The 18,688-nt window shown below is 54.1% G+C and overlaps 1 protein-coding gene across 3 annotated transcripts in view; it reads left to right on the top strand.

The window, feature by feature from the left end:
- The window catches only part of MPRIP (myosin phosphatase Rho interacting protein), a 143,053-nt gene that overhangs the window by 74,415 nt on the left and 49,950 nt on the right, over positions 1-18,688 (top strand). For all 3 annotated transcript variants that reach the window (XM_024235567.3, XM_054535504.2, XM_054535503.2), the window contains exons 4-5: positions 10,005-10,156; positions 14,871-14,955. In XM_024235567.3, coding sequence (XP_024091335.2) covers positions 10,005-10,156; positions 14,871-14,955 — 237 coding nt within the window. The remainder of the gene's footprint in view (positions 1-10,004; positions 10,157-14,870; positions 14,956-18,688) is intronic.

Raw genomic sequence — 18,688 nt, 5'->3', positions numbered from 1 at the left:
GTCTCCAGTCTGTATTGGTGGGCAGTGGGAAAGGGCCTGCCCCACGTGCATCTGCAGCTGGGGAGAGGGGTTAGAAATGTTTTGCAGGTGGCGTCTGGGGCCAGATGCTGTCGGCCTGGGGCTCAGCAGAGGGGCAGACCCTGCTCTCCCCTGGAACGTGGCCTGGGAAACCAGCCTCTGGTGCTCCCCAGGGCCCCAAGGCAAGGGCCAGAGAGGCACAGGGAGAATCTGCACGGTACTCAGCTGCCTTTGGATTGACCCTTCGACTTGGTCCATTGTTTTCAAGAGCCCTCATCAGCCATCTTAGCACAAGTAGACGGCCATGGTCACTGAGTAGAGGATGTGCCCCCTCCGCTTGCAGGAGACGGTGGCCCATGATGCCCAGAGCTCCTCAGTGCACTGAGCCCTGCCTCTCTGCCCCAGGGTAGAAGACAGAACATGCCCGACACTGTCCTCCCTCCTTCCCAAGCATTCAAGGAAAGTTGTTGAACCTATCGTCTTCTGACCACCACCCTTGCCTGGTAGGAGAGTGGTGATGTGTACTGAGAAGCAGCAGGCCGCACGGGTGTGCCATCCTGAGCCTGAGCCCGAGTCCTGCTTCAGCTGTGCAGTATCGTTTGTAGTCTTGTGACAGAAGGGGGTAGATTATCACCCCAAAGGGAAATCTCTAGGCCAAAACATTAGGCCACTTCTCATTCCCCTCCCCTAGCCCCTGGCAACCACTCCTCTGCTTTTTCTCTATGGGTTGGCCTTTTCTGAACATTTCACCAAGATGGAATCACACAGTGTGTGTCCTTTTGTGACTGGCTTCATTCACTTAGCGTGATGTTTCCAAGGTTTGCTCATGTTGGAGCATGTGTCAGGATTTCATTCTTTTTATGGCTGAATAAAATAATATTCCATTGTGTGAATATTGCATTTTGTCTATCCATTTGTCCACTGATAGACATTTGGGCTGTTTCCACCTTTTGGCTATCGCAAATTATGCTGCTACGATATGATTTGTGTACCTATTCGAGTACCTGTCTTCTGTTCTTTTAGGTGTATATCCAGTAATCAACTTGTTGGATCATATGGAAACTGTCTGTAATTTTTTGAGCAACTATTAAAGTTTTCTACAATAACTACACCATTTTACAATCAAAATGAGGCCTACATTTACTTCCATTTTATATTAGGGAAACTGAGGCTCACAATTTGTGACTTGCCCAGAATCACAGAGCTAGTGAGTGCAGAGCTAGGACTTGACTCCAAGGGTAGGCTCTTCTTGGCTAGAGAGCTCTGAAAACAGATTGCTCAGAGTCTACCTTAGATCTCAGAACTTCTGCAGAGGGAAACATCTGGGAGAGCAGTGGTTTGTGGCTCCAGCTCTCCCTCTTGTCCTGGGCTGATGGAAACCCCATGAGCTGGTCTCCCTGGCCTATGCTGTAGGTCCAGCCGAGGTAGCCCTGGCTGACCAAAGCTGCCTAGGGTCCTGGGAGTCTCACGGGGGCTGTGTGGCTAGCCCAGGTCATGGGGTGGTCTCCCGGCCCTTCTTGCTGCAGCCAAACTGCTTCTAGGAGCCTGATCTAACAAATCACAAGCCTCTCTTTTGAAGAGGTGCTGGTGACCACCCCAAAGCCATCAGGTATAGAGTGGGCATCCAACTCTTGGCCCAAAGTCCTCTGGGGTTGCAGGACCCTCTCTGGGGTCCGCCAGGTTGTAGGATGCATGTTTCATGTGGGACACCTGAAGGGTGGGGAAGAGTGCAGAATCATGGCTCCCTTCCCAAGGAGGTGATATGACGTGGAATCAGACCTGACACCTGAGGACAGGCATTGGGATGAGGGCTCAGCCCAGCCTAGGGGCTGTTCCGTGCAGCCCCAGGAGGCTACAGTGTGGAGGATGATTGTGGAACTGCCCTTTGAACCATGAGGACTGTGGAATACACCAGGACTGGCAGTGACAACTGGGAAGGGGGAAGGGAGTTCTGCCCGGTGGGTACCTGCTATGGCCCATTGTCAGTCCCTAGGCGTGGTTGCCCTAACACTTCTCTGAGTTGTGGCACAGAGGCCAGGCAGAAGCTTTGCTTACTCTGGGTCTGCATGGGATCATGACCCCTTTTCTGCGGCTCTTTCCGGTTTCGTCAGAGGACTTGGGCTTTGGGGATATCTGTCTGTGGAGAGTGCTGCTCCCTGGGGAGGTCTGCAGCCCCAGAGGGACTTTGGGCCAAGAGTTAAGTGCCCTTTCTACACCTGATGGCCTTTGGGGTAGTCACCAGCGCCTCCTCAAAAGAGAAGGGCTTGTGATTTGTTAGATCGGGCTCCTAGAAGCAGTTTGGCTGCAGCAAGAAGAGCCGGGAGACCACCTTTGACCTGAGCCAGCCACACAGTCCCCATGAGCCCTGCTCCTGTGTTGTGCCTCCCAGGATGTGGGTTCCGGGGGCGCCTAGGAACTCAGCTGGTGCTCCCCAAGGGCTGTGTTCTTTCCTGAGAAAACTCTGGAGCCAACCTCCTGAATTCCAAAGAAAGGAGGGGCCTCTCCTTAGACCTGGCTCGAGCAGCCAGACCATGTCTGCAGCACAGCCCGCCAGCCCAAGGGAGGAGAGAGTTGGTGTTCCCGCCTGGGTGCTGCCTGATCAGGCCATAGCTCAGTGAAGGGCCAGGCTGAAGGCAGGGGCCGTGCTGGGCAAGTCTCCACGTGGTCCAGGCTGGGTAGCCCTGCCTACAGTTTCTCTGATAAACTTAGGCATGACCTTGTGCAAACAACTGTTAAGTCCAGGGAGGAAAGATGCCAAGGAGAGAGGGGCAAGGGTGCCAGTCAGAGAGGACCAGACTTGTTCTGGGTGGCCCCACAGAGCGCCATGTCCCGTAACCACTTGGAGCCCCAGCTTGTACATTTGAAAGTCAGAACAATGATGTGCCTGCCTCCTGAAGCTGTCATCAGTACCTGTAACTACTCAGGGCCTGGCCACAGTGAGCACCCAGGAAGTGGTGGGTGCACTTCCTGCTTCTACTGCAAGGCAATTCCCTGTGTCCTCCCTGGAACTTGCCGAGCCGCCTGTCCCTGCCAGAGTGCAGATGAGCAAGGTGACCGCTCAGCCCCAAAGTTTGCAGGCAAAGCTTTTCATACTCCTTAAGTGAGTCACAGTGCATATGAAAAAATAATAAATACAGTGCACATGGTAGAAATACTGACTCACCGTTTTCCATTTCATGTGCATGTGTGCACTTGTGTGTGTGCTCATCATGGTGTGAATGTGGTGTTCCTTGTGGGCCTTGGTTGGATGAGTTTGTGAAACATGCTGTCTCAGGACCTCAGGTGTGGGGGAAAGTCAGGTTTCACCTTGAAATCCCCTTTCTGACCTTGAGATTTTGGGAGTAATTCTTTGCCCTAGGGGAAAGCCTTTGTTTCTTGGGTCTCTGTTTTCCAGTCTGAATGAGGGATTGGGGGATAAAGGGAAGACTCCCACCCAGGTCTCATGTGCGACTGGTTCTGTAACAGCAGCTGCCTGGAAGGAAGGGCGTCCTGATGATAACGCCAAACAGCCCCTCACTGTATTTCTGCTTACTTTCCTCTTGTTTCCCTCTGGCTCTTAGAAGCTTGCCTTCCCACACTCATGGGGTCAACAAGAAACAAAGGCCGGTTTTCCCAAAAGTGCTCCTGCTTGGGTCAGGGGTGTGGTGGAGAGTTCCCGGTTGGAGAGGCTGCTATAGCAGTATTATCCTAACCCGGGAAGGTCGCTCTGGCCTCTGACAAGATGCCCTGGCTGCAGTGCACAGAGCTTCCAGCCTCCCGTGGGCCTGTGGACAGAGGACAGGCAGGAGGAGCAGGGTGTGCTCATCTCTTTGGAGAGAAGCCTTAGTCCTGTGTCCTCCTGGCTAAACAATCTGCAGCCTGTAGCAACTCTGCCCTCTTAGCTGGGGTAGGGTGGAGCCCAGAAGAGGACCAGAGGCTCCAGATAGCTGGAGGGCTATGTGGGGGCTGAACCCATAACTTGGTGACATAGCAGAGTCGATGGCCTACAGAGGGCCATCTCTTTTTTGGAAAATGAATCAAGCAAAACTAGGTGAAGCTCGGCCTCCTAGGAAACCTGGATTCCTGACCTCTGGAGGTACAGAATTAGGGCAGGGCGCTCATCGGAGTTGCTTTGCTGACAGCGTTAGAGCTGAGGCGTTCCTTCTGGCTGGATTTGGGTTACAGCCTAGATATTTGCCCTTACTCTTGCAGCACAAGATTCAGGCCTACCCAGACACAGATGGTTGTGTCCTGCCCCCTAGGCAGAGGCAGGGGAGGGGAGAGGTGCTGGCTGAGGGGCTCCCTGGAGCCATTGGTTGAGTCTGCTCCAGTCTGGAAATGCTGCTGAGTGCAGAGCAGCAGGGAGACCAGCTCTGGAACCAGAGTGCCTGGGTTTGAATCCTGGCATGGCTACTTCCTAGCATTGTGACCTTAGATCTAAATTACAGTCCTGCGTTGTTTAATGACAGGCACACATCCTGAGAAACGCGTCCTTAGGCAGTTTGGTCCTTGTGTAAATATCCTAGAGCGCACTTACACAAAGTTAGACAGTACAGCTTACTGTACACCTAGGCTTTGTGGTAGAGCCTATTGCTCCAAAGCCATAAACCTGTACAGCATGTACTGTAATATCTCAAGCAGTTATAACGCAGTGGCAAGTATTTATGTATCCAAACCTAGCAAAACATAGAGGGCGCTGTTGACTAACACCGTTGTGCAGTGCATGACTGCACTTAGCTTCTTAGCGGTCTGCTTCCTTGTCTGCAGGATGGGAGTGACGGTAGTGCCTGCTTCATAGTGTGTTCGGAATGTACAGTGAGAGGATGCAGGGGAAGAGTTTGCAGCAGTGCCTGGTATTCAAGGGCATGGGCGCAAACATGAGCAGCATTGAGCCCTGCGCCTGTGCTGGTGCTGTCATTGCTGCTTCCCCCATCGGCGGCAGGGGAAGGGGGAACACTGCGCTACTGAGACTTGGAGGGAGCTATTTTCTTTTTCTTTTTAAGTTCAGGGGTGCAAGTGCAGGTTTGTCACATAGGTAAACTTCTGTCATGGAAGTTTGTTGTACAGATTATTTCATCACCCAGATATGAAGCCTAATACCCATTAGTTACTTTTCCTGATCTTCTCCCTCTTCCCACCCTCCCCCCTCTGAAAGGCCCCAGTGTGTGTTGTTTCCCTCCATGTGTCTATGTGTTCTCATCATTTAGCTCCCACTTATAAGTGAGAGCATGTGCTATGTGGTTTTCTGTTCCTGTGTTCGCTTGCTAAAGATAGTGGCCTCCAGCTCCATCCATGTCCCTGCAAAGGGTATTATCTCATTCTTTTTTATGGCTACATAGTATTCCATGGTGTATATATATCACATTTTGTTTCTCTGGTCTGTATCATTGATGGGCATTTAGGTTGATTCCGTGTCTTTGCTATTGTGAATAGTGCTACAGTGAACATACATATGTATGTGTCTTTATAATAGAATGACTTATATTCCTTTGGGTATATACCCAGTAATGAGATTGCTGGATCAAATGGTATTTCTGTCTTTAGGTCTTTGAGGAATTGCCACACTGTCTTCCACAGTGGCTGAACTAATTTACACTCCAACAGTGTATCAGTGTTCCCTTTCTCTCCACAATCGAAGGGAGCTATTTTTTGTTTTTATTTTTTATTTTTATTTTTTTTTTGAGACAGAGTCTCGCTCTGTCACCCAGGCTGGAGTGCAGTGGCAGGATCTCGGCTCACTGCAATCTCCGCCTCCCGGGTTCACGCCATTCTCCTGCCTCAGCCTCCCGAGTAGCTGGGACTACAGGCGCCCGCCACCACGCCCGGCTAATTTTTTGTATTTTTAGTAGAGATGGGGTTTCACCGTGTTAGCCAGGATGGTCTTGATCTGCTGACCTCGTGATCCGCCCGTCTCGGCCTCCCAAAGTGCTGGGATTACAGGTATGAGCCACTGCGCCCAGCCAAAGGGAGCTATTTTATAGCAGGTCCTCAGTACGTACCTGGACCTGTCTTCCAAGAGTGCTGGTTAGAAGCAGTACATAAATACAATTTAAAAAGTTAGTCCCAAACCCTCACGCAGTGCTAGTGGGAATGTGAGATGGCACAGCCACTTTGGGAAATAGTCTGGCAACTCCTCAGAGTTAAACATATAGTTTCCATATGACCCAGCACTGCTCCTAGGTACACACCCAAGAGAAATGAGAGCACAGGAACACTGTACAGGAACGTGCATAGCAGCACTATACACAGTAGCCAAAAAATGGAAACAGTCCAAACGTCCATCAGCAGATGAATGGATAAACAAAATGCGGTATAGCCACACAATGGAACGTTATTCAACTGTAAAAAGGATTGAAAGACTGACACATGCTGCAATGCGGAGGAACCTGAAAATATGCTAAATCCTTGAAAATATGCTAAATGGAAGCCAGATTTTTCCATTTATGCAAGGTATCCAGAAGAGGTGCGTCCACAGAGGCAGGAAACAGGTTAGCAGTTGTTGAGGTGGGGGCAGGTATCAAAGGGAAGTGACTGCGAATGCTCCAAGGCTTTTCAGGGGGAGATGGAAATGTTCTGCACTTGATTGCTGAACAGCTCTGTGAACCTGATGCTAAAAGCCATTGAACTGTACACTTTAGGTAAATTGTATATAAATTATATCTCAATAAAGCTGTTGTTAAAAAGAAAAGTTAAGCCAGGGGCGGTGGCTTTACGCCTGTAACGCCAGCACTGTGGGAGGCTGAAGCAGGTGGATCAGTTGACATCAGGAGTTTGAGACCAGCCTGGCCAACATGGTGAAACCCTGTCTCTACTAAAAATACAAAAATTACTATAAAATACAAAAATATAATACTAAAAATACAAAAATTAACTGGGTGTGGTAGCATGCACCTGTAGTCCCAGTTACTTGGGAGGCTGAGGCAGGAGAATCGCTTGAACCCAGGGGATGGAGGTTGCAGTGAGCTGAGATCACACCACTGCACTCCAGCCTGGGCAACAGAGCGAGACTCTGTCTCAAAGAAAAAGAAAAGTTAATACCAGGATTAAATAAAAATGAGATCATCTGATTAAAAGCAGGAAGTTTTTTTTCCCTCCTCCATGGAAATAGATTGGGCTCTGGAGTTAAAATTTTCCCTTCTTTGATAACTGTTATTTACCCCCATTTGGTCTCCTTTCTCTGTGTGTGATAGGGTTAGGTGATGCCCGCCTCACAGTAAGTAATATTGAAGAGAGCATAAAAGGGAGTGTAACTGTGAAATCTTGACACACAGGTAGTTAATACATGCTAATTTCCTTCAGTCCTGGCCCAGCTTGGTATGTTTTTGCCTTTTATTAATGCTTCTGAAATCCTTTTTGGAAAGAGGTAGAACCCTCACTTTGCACATGAGGAAACTGAGGCCCAGAGGGGTGGAGAGGTGGAAGGCATTGCTTCATACTCAGTTGGTGAGGCTGAGACACAACCACGTTCAGCGGCAGAGCAGGGGTTTTGTTCGGCTGGGGGCCAAGTGCCCAAACAATTACTGTGTAAGAGGGAAGAGTGGGCTTCAGGGACAGTGAGCAATTTGGTGACACTGAACCCTGGAACAGTGACCTTAAAGTGGGGCCTGTGCCTCCAGGGGGCCAGTGGATGATCCCTTGAGAAGAAAACTTTGGAATTTCTGTTGATATATTCCATCTAACATATGTCTCTGTGTATGTGTGTGCACACGCATGCACACTCATAGTAGACTGGCACCATGGTATGGATACACAGCTCATCCAGGACCTGCACTGTCAGCATTTTGAGACCACGGTCCCAAGGACCAGGGTGGGAGTCAAAGACCAGAGAGGAAGGGCCACCTTAGGAAAGCCCCTCTGCCTCCATAGTGGTTCCTCCAGGATGGCTTCTGACACTCTGGTAACGAGTGCACCGGCCACTTTACCATTTCATGTCATCCAGTCCTCACTGTGGTCCATGGAGTTTCCTCAGCAAACAAGAGGGTCCACCTCAGACAAGATGCCTTGTTTAGGGAGGTGGAGGTGGGTTGCGCTTTTGCATGGGGGTGTTGGGCTCAAGAGGGGAGTCAGAGCAACCCTTCATTTGCCCAGAGGGTTCAGACAGGCACCTGCACTATGCCAGGATGCCCAGGACGAGAATTTCTGTCAAATAGAGTAAAGGGACTGGAGCTGGAGAGAGGAGATTGGGAAAGCCAGGACCCCCACCTTGGGCAGGAAGGCCCATCTGTCCTGTGGCTGTGGCCATAGCACTCAGCGTAGGCCTCCCCAACCAGAAGGTGGCAGGGGCTTGGATCCAGACTTTCTGGACTAGCATAAAGATGGGGTCTGAGGCTGCCTCCTCTACACTCTCCTTCTCAAGAATCACCCACTGCTTGGTTGCAGAGCAACCCCACCCATCTCCCTTTCCTGGCTCCTTCTCAAGGACCCTCCAAGAATGTCTGGAAGAGACACCTGCGGGCCACTCCACTGATGGAGAGCACTGAGCTGGGCTTGAATGCGGCTCCTCCTCGTGTCCTCCCAGGGTCAGTGCTGAGGCAGGATGCCAATGGTGTATGCCGAAAGGGTGAAGCCACTGAAGGAGGCTTCCCTGTGAGCCCAGCCTCCATCCCACCTGCTGTGCCACCTCCATTCTGAGCTGGACCCACGGGGGATGGCTGAGTCCAGAGACCCCACAAGGAAAGGCTTCTTGGACCCGGACATTTAACCATGGAGAAAAGAGCCAGCAGCCATGTAGGCAAGGGCTCTGCAAAGCCAGCAGCCCTCGGGTCTGACTCCTGCAGGCAGGCATCAAGGGGTGTAGAAAGAGGTGGCAAGTAGGTCAGAGGAAGTAACAGGAAGATCACAGGAGCTTGAGGTGGAGGGACGAAGAGGTTGCACCTAACTTGTGTCTGAAAGGAAGAAGGTCGGGGGTGTGGAGAATGGTTGGTCTGAGCTCAGCGTGGGCACCAGACCCAGCATCCTGCTCTTCAGACCAAGCCCCCATTGACTGTCAGCAAGGAGCTTGAGGCTGGTTGGTGGTAGGAACCTTCTAGACCTCTGGGTGGAAGGCAGCCCAACTGCAGGCCACCCCTCAGATGGATCAGAAGCATCTTCTACTTCTTCAAGAATGAGAACAAGGAGATGATGGGCTGTTGGGGGTGCTCAGTGGAGAAGCCAGCAGCTGTCCATTAGTGGAGTGGAGTCAGTGCGGAGTGTGTTAAGGACAGGGGCACCCCTGGTGTGGTGGTAACCATGGCAACCCATCTGCTGTCCCAAAGCATCCTTACCTTGGGAGAGTAAGAAAGAGGCCAGAGGGCACAGGGCTAAACAAGTCATCTCCATAAAGGTCCTCTTGCCTAGCGCTTTGCCTCAGTAGGGATTTCTTAAAGGCTTCCTTTCCTGCTTTTGGTTTTCTGTCCCTAATTTCAGTGTGTAACAGCTTTTGCTGTAAGAAAAAAAGTTACTGTTTGCCATGCCAGAGCTGGCTTGGCAGCCTTTGCTGGGCTCTGCTCTGGCCCTGGGAAGGTGCCGTGGGCCAGGCTGCCGGGCGTGCTCCTTGGCCGCCTCTAGAGAAGGCACAGCACACCCACCCCACAGCCTGCTCTCAAGGATGTGGCTTCTCTCTGGCCCCCTCCTTGCCTCTAAAAATAACCCTGCTATTTTGAGACTGCCTCCTCTGGAGCTTTTTCTTGCTTCTCTGTGGGATCAGCAGCCCTTCTGAGACCAGGATCTCAGCTGCCCCTGTCACCGCAGCTGTCCCCATCCTGTCCTCCCCTGCATATCCCCTCCAGTGCAAGTGGGATGTCGCTCTCCACGTAGGAGGAATGTTTAACTGGGTGTCCTCTGGAGAAGGCCAGGCCTGTCACCGTCCTCCCTGGGATGGGCACAAAGGAAGAGGAGCTGGGGCTGGAGTGAGGAAGAACACTCCTAGAGGCCCCACAGGCTGGGAGGGTCAGGAATGGCCTGGGGCAGTGGGACGTCTGTGACCCCATTGGCTGGCCTCTGGGTGACTCTCTGCCGCCTTCTTGCAGCCCACGACCCTGCCTCAGGGCACCATCAACATGAACCAGTGCACAGACGTGGTGGATGGCGAGGGCCGCACGGGCCAGAAGTTCTCCCTGTGTATTCTGACGCCTGAGAAGGAGCATTTCATCCGGGCGGAGACCAAGGAGATCGTCAGCGGGTGAGTATGCTGGCGCTGTGGAACAAGGCACCACCACCTGCCACAGGGCCAACACCAAATGGGCCGCCTGCCCCTGTGGCAGTGTCGATGTTGTCTACTTCCCCGTGTGCCTCTACTTCTGGGCTCTGTCTCTGTTCTCAACACCGCCATGTGCTGAGCACAGCAGAAATCAGGACATCCACCATTCCACCTGCAGCCTCTGGGGGCCCCTCTTTGCTCTGGCCACCTTACCCTCCTCGGGCCTCCCCACCTCTGCACTCACCACACCCCCAACTCACCTGCCCCTCCACCTGGAAGGGGATCAGTCCCTGAAGCACATGACCTGGGCACTCCCTCTCCCAGTCTGGAGTGGCTGCTCCTTCCAGGGCTGGAGCCCAGCACAGGCTCCACCACCTATGAAAGCACCAGGTTATCTGCTGTGTCCATGTGTGTCTCCGTCAGTGGTGGTGGGGGTTGGAGGTGTCTCAGTCACATCCCCAGCACCTCACACCCGGGCCACTCTGCTGCCACTGCACAGATTGGTTTCTGTGAGTGGAGAGAATGGATAAGTCTCTCGCTCACCCAGGTCCCCTGAGAGTGGTGGACTGGCTCAGGTTGAGAGAGCCCACAGTCCAGGGGCCTGAGCGCAGTGCTGAGCCCAGGGCAGCGTCTGCCTTCCCAGAGCTCCCAGTCTAGCAGGGAATTCTTTGCTACCCGCATGGTCTGGGCCATGGTGAAAAGCCATACATGGTCCGTGCAGGTGAACAGGCTCATTGGGCCTGACAGGAGCTCACAAACTGGATCTCCGAGAATCCCTGTCTTGCTTAAGGCTGAGAAGGAGGCACATGAGTCTAAGAAGCTCTGGGAGAAAGTAAACCTGGGGCTTACTGGGCCAGGCTGACTGTAGCAGTACAGAGTAGAGGGAATCAGGAATACGAAGCCCTTGAGTTTGAACACACAGATGACTCGGAACACCAGCCTCACTTTAGCCTCAGCTGCAGCCTGGCCAAGCCTGGTGAGTGAGCACGGCTGGAAGTCCAGGGCCACATGGCAAGGCGTCCGGGAGCCAGTGCTGGGTCCCAGGGGCGCTCTCTGCGGGGGTGTGCTCTCCCCTAGAGTCCTCTACTGGAGAGAGGCAGGTTTGCATTTCTGAGCACCTGGAGCCGTGCTGGAGGAGCACTTGTGTCTCCCCCAGTCTTAATCCAGAACCATATGATCAAGAATGTCAAGGGCTTCTGAAGAACCCTCATGGTACAGTCGAGGAGACCCAGGGCCTGGAGATGGGAGCCTGGCCAAGGGCACCTTCTGCACTTTCTGGCTCACACGTGTTGCTGCTGTTGGCTGGGCAGGACACAGCTGAGGCTTCCTCTGCCCGGGTGGCTTTCCTAGGAAACCCTCACCCTTTCCACAGGAGCTGGGTCCCAGGGAGGGTGTGGGTAACAGGTGGGATGGATGGGAGTCCTGGGTCTCCAGGGCAAGCTGGGGAGTGTCTGGAGCAGGGTTGGTTCTAGGACCAGCACATAGAGGTATGTGGTATTAGGAGAGGGTGATGTTTAGCATTTGGACTGCCTCCAGCAGGCAGCCTAAGTCCTGCCAGAAGTCCTCACTCCATCCCAAGTCCCTCTCCTGGGTCACTTCTCTGCTCTTCTGTTGCATGTTCAGGCTTGCCATACCCATGCAGCTTGGGTAGACAAGATCGTTAATGGACCAAGGTACCGGGTGCACATGCCATCTGGGCCCCACGTGTGTGGTGGCTCAGTGGCGTATCCAAAGCCAGGATAAGCTGCCTGAGGCTCTTCCCCTTCCCCTCGCCCTGGTTGTGGGCCACGTTAGTTCGTGTCCAACGGGCAGGTTCTCACGTGGCATAACCTCATGATCCGCCCTCACCTTCCCACAAGCTGGGATGCTCAGCTGCGTGAGGGAGTCAGGCGTGGCCTGTGCACCCTGGGGACAAGCGCTTTTGCCTCCTTCTCCCATTCCTCTGTCTCCTGCCCTCGCTGACAGCCCCCTTCCTCTGCTCCCTCTCTTGCCTCCTTCTGTTGCCCATTATAACTCCTCTTCCCAGTAACCTCATCCCTAGGCTCTGGAGCGCCATTCTGGGTCTGAGCTCTCTGATCACATCAAAGCTGGTCCCTAAGGAGGTGCAGACACTTCTGCCAGGCAGCTGGGAGCAGGGTGGGTTGGGGACAGTCCCACCCAGTCTTCTTCCCAGGTCTTCTCTGCATAGCCCTGACAGCTGCGTAGGCTGCCGGGTCTCTCCTGGGCCTGGGTAGAGGAAGTTGGCAGCTCTTTCCAATTCCCACTTCCAGGATTCTGGGCCACACTTTACATAGCTCTTTTAGACGAGGTGGGTTTGGTTAGGAGTTGGCAAGGGAGCTCTTCTGTGCTCTCAGCTGGGTGAAGCCTGGGCTTCCCTTCTCCCTGCCCTGCCTTTTAACCTTACCCACTCCCCCGTTCTCACTCATCCGGGCTCTGCCGTCCCCATCTGGGAAGCCCCAGCACCTACCAGTCCCATATTCACACTCACCCCTCTCCTCTCTTCTTGGGGTTTGTTTTGTTAACATTTATAACACATCTGGATGATGTTAGACGCTTCTTATTGGGCTTCCTTGAGAAATCCAAGTGCAGAGGACACATTCCATCATCTGTTCCTGGACCCTGCATCTCTGCGACTCCAGCCACAGACTCCAGTCTGAACAGAGATTAAGATGCATAATGGGACTGAGGTCACGTGGGACACCAGCTGTCCTGACTCCTCCCGAGTCCCAGGCTTGCTGGAGCCAGCCCAGGAGAGCTCAGCAGCTCCAAGCAGTCAGCAGAGCACCTGTGGTGCAGCCATCTTCCCTCCCCTCCAGGTTCCATCCTGCAAGGCCATTAGTCATTGCTGACTGATGGAACCTGGGCCAGTCTGCAGGGGCCTGGGGTACCTGGCAGGGTTCTGCACCTCCAGCATTCTCCACACCTCGGTGAAGTTTTAAGTGCAGCCTTCTGCAGGCACAGTCCCTCAGAGTGGTCAGAAGAAGTGGCAGCTGCCATGGCAGACTGGAAGGGCAAACCTCTTTAATCCCATAGGGCTTGTGAACATCCCAGGTCGTATGAGCGAGGCCCTCTCCTGGGACCTCTGCTCCCAGCCAGCCTTGATGAGAAGTGTGACCAGGGAGGAGAGGGGCTCAGGACCCTCAGAAGGCCTGCCTGTCTGCTGGCTTTGCAGATAGTCACAGCCTTCTTTCTTGTTTTGGGGCCGTGGAGGAATGACCCACAGGACCTGTGGCTTGGGTCTGTGGCATTGCAGGTGTTCATTCATTCTTTCAGCAAATCAAGCATCACTAGCTGTGGGCTGAGCTGGGCTGAGGGGGGCCCCTCAGCTCTGTTGCTGTGGTTCCGTGCCTTAAGCCTGGCCTCTGCCGCCACCAGCTGTCAACAGCACACCCATCCTGAGGCTGTCTCAGAAGCCAATGACTGTGACTGATCCTTCCTTTGTCTGTTTGTCCCTCCTTCCCTCCTTTTCTCCTTTCCTCCTCCCCATCCTCTTCCTCTCTTCCCTCCTCTATCCCTTTTCCTCCTCCCCTCCTCTCCTCTCCACCTCAAAGAAATACCTCTGGACACAGAAGACTTGAGCCCTTCTCCTGCCCCAGGCTCAGTGTGCTGCTGGTTGCTGCACCCGTGTGATCTCTAGCAGGGTGCAGCAGTACAGACCCCTCCATCCCCAACCCTGGGCCCAGGCTGCCAGCAGGCCCAGCGTGGACCCTGGTGCTGAAAGAAGACCTGGAGCAGTGTCTTCTGAGGCTCCTTCCACTCTGGAGAGGACACTAGGGCTGCCCTTGCACAACCAGGCCCAGGGCTGGAGCTGGGGCTTCAGAGGCAGGACCTACACTGCCCTCCGCTCCTCCCACCCCTGTCCTCCAGCCCCCACAGGACTGGCAGGCAGCTCTGGCAAGGCAACTGCTGTTAGTTCCTTTGTCTGTTGTAAAATTCTATGTGGTGGAAGTAGTTGTGCCATGACCTGATCTAGCTCCTGATTTCAGAAATGAGAAGATTGAAGCTCCTAAGGGGCCAGGAGCCACCCAAGATTGTGGTGGGATGGTGGCAGAGCCAGCTCCAGAGTTCTCCTGCTGGCAGCGCCTGCTCTTGCTGTGTTCCCTTGCTGCACCCCTGGTGTCTATCCAGAGTGAACTTCCCACGCACAATCCCTGATGGGGTCCCTGGGCAGCTCTGCCCAGCCTTCCTCAAAGCCAGGGTGCCCAGCACCCTCCCTCTGCAGGGACTGTGGGAGTTCAGCAACCCCCAACACCCCAGTTCCTCAAGAGGACCCACTGTGGGAACTTGACCAGCACAGCTCCTAGATTCTGGCCTCAGGGCCAGCACCTGCCTCTGTTTCCCTAAATGGGCACAGCTCATCTGTACTCTCACCAAGCCCACTCTGGGAGAGCAGTGTTAGGGCAATTCCAGGCCCTGGAGACAGGGTCAGTAATGGAAGTTACACGTCCTGTGCTCTGAGGCCATGGCCAGGCCGGGCCTCTCTGCCAGCACGGAGCCTGTGTCGTGTCCTGAGCCTGCTGTGGGTGTGGCAGGGTTATCGTCCAGGCTTGCTCTGTGGCACTTCTGGCCCCAGCATAGCAGTCTGTCTTTGGGGACAATGCCCTGCTCTCGTCCTGGACCACCCGGCATGGGCCAGGGCTCCTAGTCCCTGAGTGCCCGCGTCTTACCTGGTACTTGTCTCCTTTTCTCTTCCCAGGTGGCTGGAGATGCTCATGGTCTATCCCCGGACCAACAAGCAGAATCAGAAGAAGAAACGGAAAGTGGAGCCCCCCACACCACAGGTAGGCAGTGGGTTTGCCAGGTGGCATCCCCTCAGTGGAGCCAGGGCTTGGGAAGAAGTGAGGGCTCCCTGGAGGTTAGAGGGTGAGGACACAGTCAGGCCAGGGCTGAGGCAGTCACCAACTCTGCACATCCTTGCTGTGGGCTGCAATCTGCAAGATCCTCACTGAGCCACAGGGGAACCACAACAGGGACAGGGTGGCCTGCTAGTGTGCTCTGGGGCTGCCCAAGGGAAGTTTCCAGCCGGCTAGCAGTATACAGCTGTGATCCCTCCCCTTGCTATCCTACTGGCAGCTGGGGAGGGGCAGCACGGGCAGCCTGCAGCCACAGTCAAAAGGACTCTGCACCCACAGATGGCCTTGCAGGCAGCCGGATGCAGTAGGATGGGGAGGAGAGTCCTGGAGTGATATGGCCCATAAGAAGCTCACAGGGGCCCTTGCTGCAACTCCCATGTGACCTGAGCAGGGCGTGCCTGACTGGGGTGGTCCCTCAAGGCCCAGTCCTTCCCCACAGGCCATGATCCTCCTTCCCTCCCTGGCCAGTGTGCAAGGCTCAGGGCATAGAAGGGTCCTATACCGCCTTACCACACTCCCCACGTTCCTGGGGCCATGGGGGAATTAGGTAACCTTTTTTGAGCCTCAGTTAATCAACTTGCAAAGCAGACCTGTTGCTGCTTAATTGCCAAGATTGTTGTGAGCATGAAAAGTTTTGGACCTATTATAGGTTCTCAGTAAATGTAATTCCTTTCCCTCTGTACCGTACGCTACTGTTCCCAAGTGCTTTGCCTTGTCCTGAGCCTCATAGTCACTCCGAGAGGGAGCAGGGTGGGGATGGGGGTCCCTTGGGCATCACAAGGCCAGAGGCCCACAGAAGTGAAGAGAGCCAGCCCACGGGCTACGGAGGTCAGGGGGCATGCACTGGCCTGGGTCCCTTTCTCTCCTCAGCTCCTTGGGCTGCCCTTGGATATACCTGCCCTGGGCTGCTGTGTTGGCCCTCCTGCTGATGGAATCAGCCTGGGCCACTCTCAGCCCATGGTCATCCACCCTCCATCCTGGGATCAGGGAGGCAGGTGGGGGACACCCAAGCCAACAACCGCTGGAAAGGAGATGTCGCTAGCAAGAAGTCGGCGAAAAATACAGAGTGGTTCCTGGGACTGAAAATGGAGCTTCCTGCTGGGGAACAGCAGTTAATACGTAAATCCCCCAAAGCTTCCCAGTTTGAGAGAAACAAACAAATCACAGGCAGAATAACAGCGTTTAGGATTACACTGCGTTTCCATGGTGATGCCTTGGAAACAGTGCAGAAGCAGAGCTCCTGCCTCTAATAAGGTAACTCCAAGTGCAGAAGCCGCTCTCTGCCCACTCCAGGGAACTTGCTTGCTCTCCGTCCCTCATGACACCCAGCTCCCCAAAACAGCTACCCATGACCAAGCTTCAACTTTTTTGTTGGTAGAAGGAGCCACACGATCCCAGGGTGGGTAGGTTACCCACTTCACTGAGGGTCTCTTGGAGTCTGGAGCACAGGGTTCCTAGCCTTCCGCACTCAGCCCCGTCCTAAGACAACCTTGCGGGGTCTCTCCTTTCTACCCTTTGGTCCCGAGAGCATCCCATTTGAGGCTGCTTGTTTCCAGAAGCTTTGAATTTTAATCAGAGGCCATCTCTTTGTCAAGTCAGTCTTGTGGAGTGACATGGGGGCACTGCAGAGTAGCAGCAGGGGCCATGGTTGAGATGGGATCTTTGGGCAGGCCTCCCCTCTGCATGCAGCCTGATGCTAAAGGCATTCTCATGGCCTAGGGTGGGGCTGGGGGTAAACCTCACACCTTCAGAGCACCTGGAGAGGCGAGAACCCAAGACCCTATACTTCTTTCTCCATGGCCCAGTGTTGGCCCAGGAGAGTTTCAGATTGAACCAGTGGAGAGCTTGAAGCGTTGGCTGCCTGTTGTGCCCAGTAAGAATCAGCTTCTCCCCTTAAGGAACTCAGGTGGGACCTTCTGGAAGGTTCTGCTTCCAGAAGTTGGGGCCAAGGATCGCACTGCGGGAGCAGCAGACAGCCTTTCAGCTGAGGGCAGGAGTCTCAATAGAGTCTAGGGCTGGGAGAGGAGAAGGGCTTGGCCCTGACCAGAGTTTCCAAAGCCTATGACCTGAGAGGCATGGGCTCCAGGCAATAAAGTAAAAAGCCTGGAGCAGAAGGAAACGATGACCCATGTAGGTGTGAAGGGCAGAAGGATGGAGATGGATGGGAAGCCCAGAGCTGTGTTTCCAGCCAGGTGTGCAGGCCCTGGGTCTCCACTCCTCTGGTGGAGCTGAGGGAGGCCCGCTCCTCCATCTCCCAGCCCCCCAGGTTCTTCTGCTTTTCTCCGGCTTTCTTCTGAGTTCAGTGTGAGCCCAGCCAGCACCACCGGGCCCACATGTGTGTCTCCTTCCTTAAGAACCTTAAGAATCCTGTTTTTTACTGGGGTGTCTACTGTCACCCCCACTCCAAGTTAGAATTCTTCCTTCGCATTGGTTGCCATGCTCCGTGTTCCTGCTAGGGAAGTGGGGAGCCTTCTGAAACCCCTGCAGAGAGAGGCCCTGCTTGGCAAGCAAGGCTCTAGAGCAACTTGTGCTTTGGGGAAGCGCTGCTGCCGGGGTGGGCAGTTAGGGTGGTTCTGCATCCAGCACAGCTGCTGGTTTCCCATGGGTAAGCAGCCCAGGATGCTGTGCTTGGTGCAGGGACAGGTGGTCCTGGGGTGGCATCCCCTTGGGTCATTGGAACCCTTGGGAAACTTGTCAGGAGAAACCTTCACTGTTTGCTTCCGAGAAGCTGGCTTCTTCTAAGGGGAGCCTTCAGCCTGGGAGTCTGTCTGCTGGCAGCCCTAAGCTGAGTAGGTGGCCAGGTGTGCATCCTGGGTCTGTGGGAAGAGCCTCCTTGCCTTTATCCTGTCCATGAGGCCTGGAATCCTTGCAAAAGCGCCAACAGCTTTGGACCCAGAGCCCCACCCAAGGCAGTGCCCCACCACCCCATGGCCTTCCTGCTTCTGGAGCACGTGGTGGAAACACTCAGACCCCCATGCTGCCCCTCACTGGCTGTGTGCGTGTGGGCCTGCTGCCTCTTCTCTCAGTGCCTGCGGCCTCCCTTGAGAGGTGGGTGGGTGAGACTGGATGTATGGATCCCAGCCAGGCTATTGATAAATAGTCTGGTGGTGATGCTGCATCTGCAAGTGTGCGCACACACATGCATATAAAGAACCTGTGTCATCTGCAACCCTCTCCAAGGGCCCAAGCCAGAGAGGGACTAAGGTGGGTTTCTAAAAATGAGGCTTGGCCATCAGGATGGGAGTGGGAAGTGGGCACTTGTATATCGTGCTCTTGTCTTTTGCGAGAGAGCTGAGATGTGCTTCACTTTTGGAGAGGGGCCAAAGCCATCCTGTTGGCAGCCCTCTGGGCAGGGTTGTTGGGGCCCAGGATGTGACCTGGTACTGCGGAGCAGCTGGGGATCACAGTCCTGCTGTTGTCTGGATTCTGTGTTTGCAGAGTCGAGTTAGGGTTCTCTGCCCAGGGACTGGACTCTGCATCTACCTAAATGCCTGCCCCACAAACACTTCTCCCTCGGAGCAATACCACTTCCAGAACCTGGAGAGATTGGGGATTGACACCTTTTCCATCTGGGCTACTGGCTTGTATCTAGCTTGTGCGTGTGTGAGCTTGTGAGTGTGAGAGAGCGAGCATGTGCACGTGAATACGTGTATATGCATTT

This window comes from Pongo abelii, chromosome 19 (assembly GCF_028885655.2).
Source record: "Pongo abelii isolate AG06213 chromosome 19, NHGRI_mPonAbe1-v2.0_pri, whole genome shotgun sequence".
Lineage (NCBI taxonomy): Eukaryota > Metazoa > Chordata > Mammalia > Primates > Hominidae > Pongo > Pongo abelii.
Note: the sequence above shows the minus strand (reverse complement) of the source record. Positions and strands in the feature narration are given on the sequence as shown.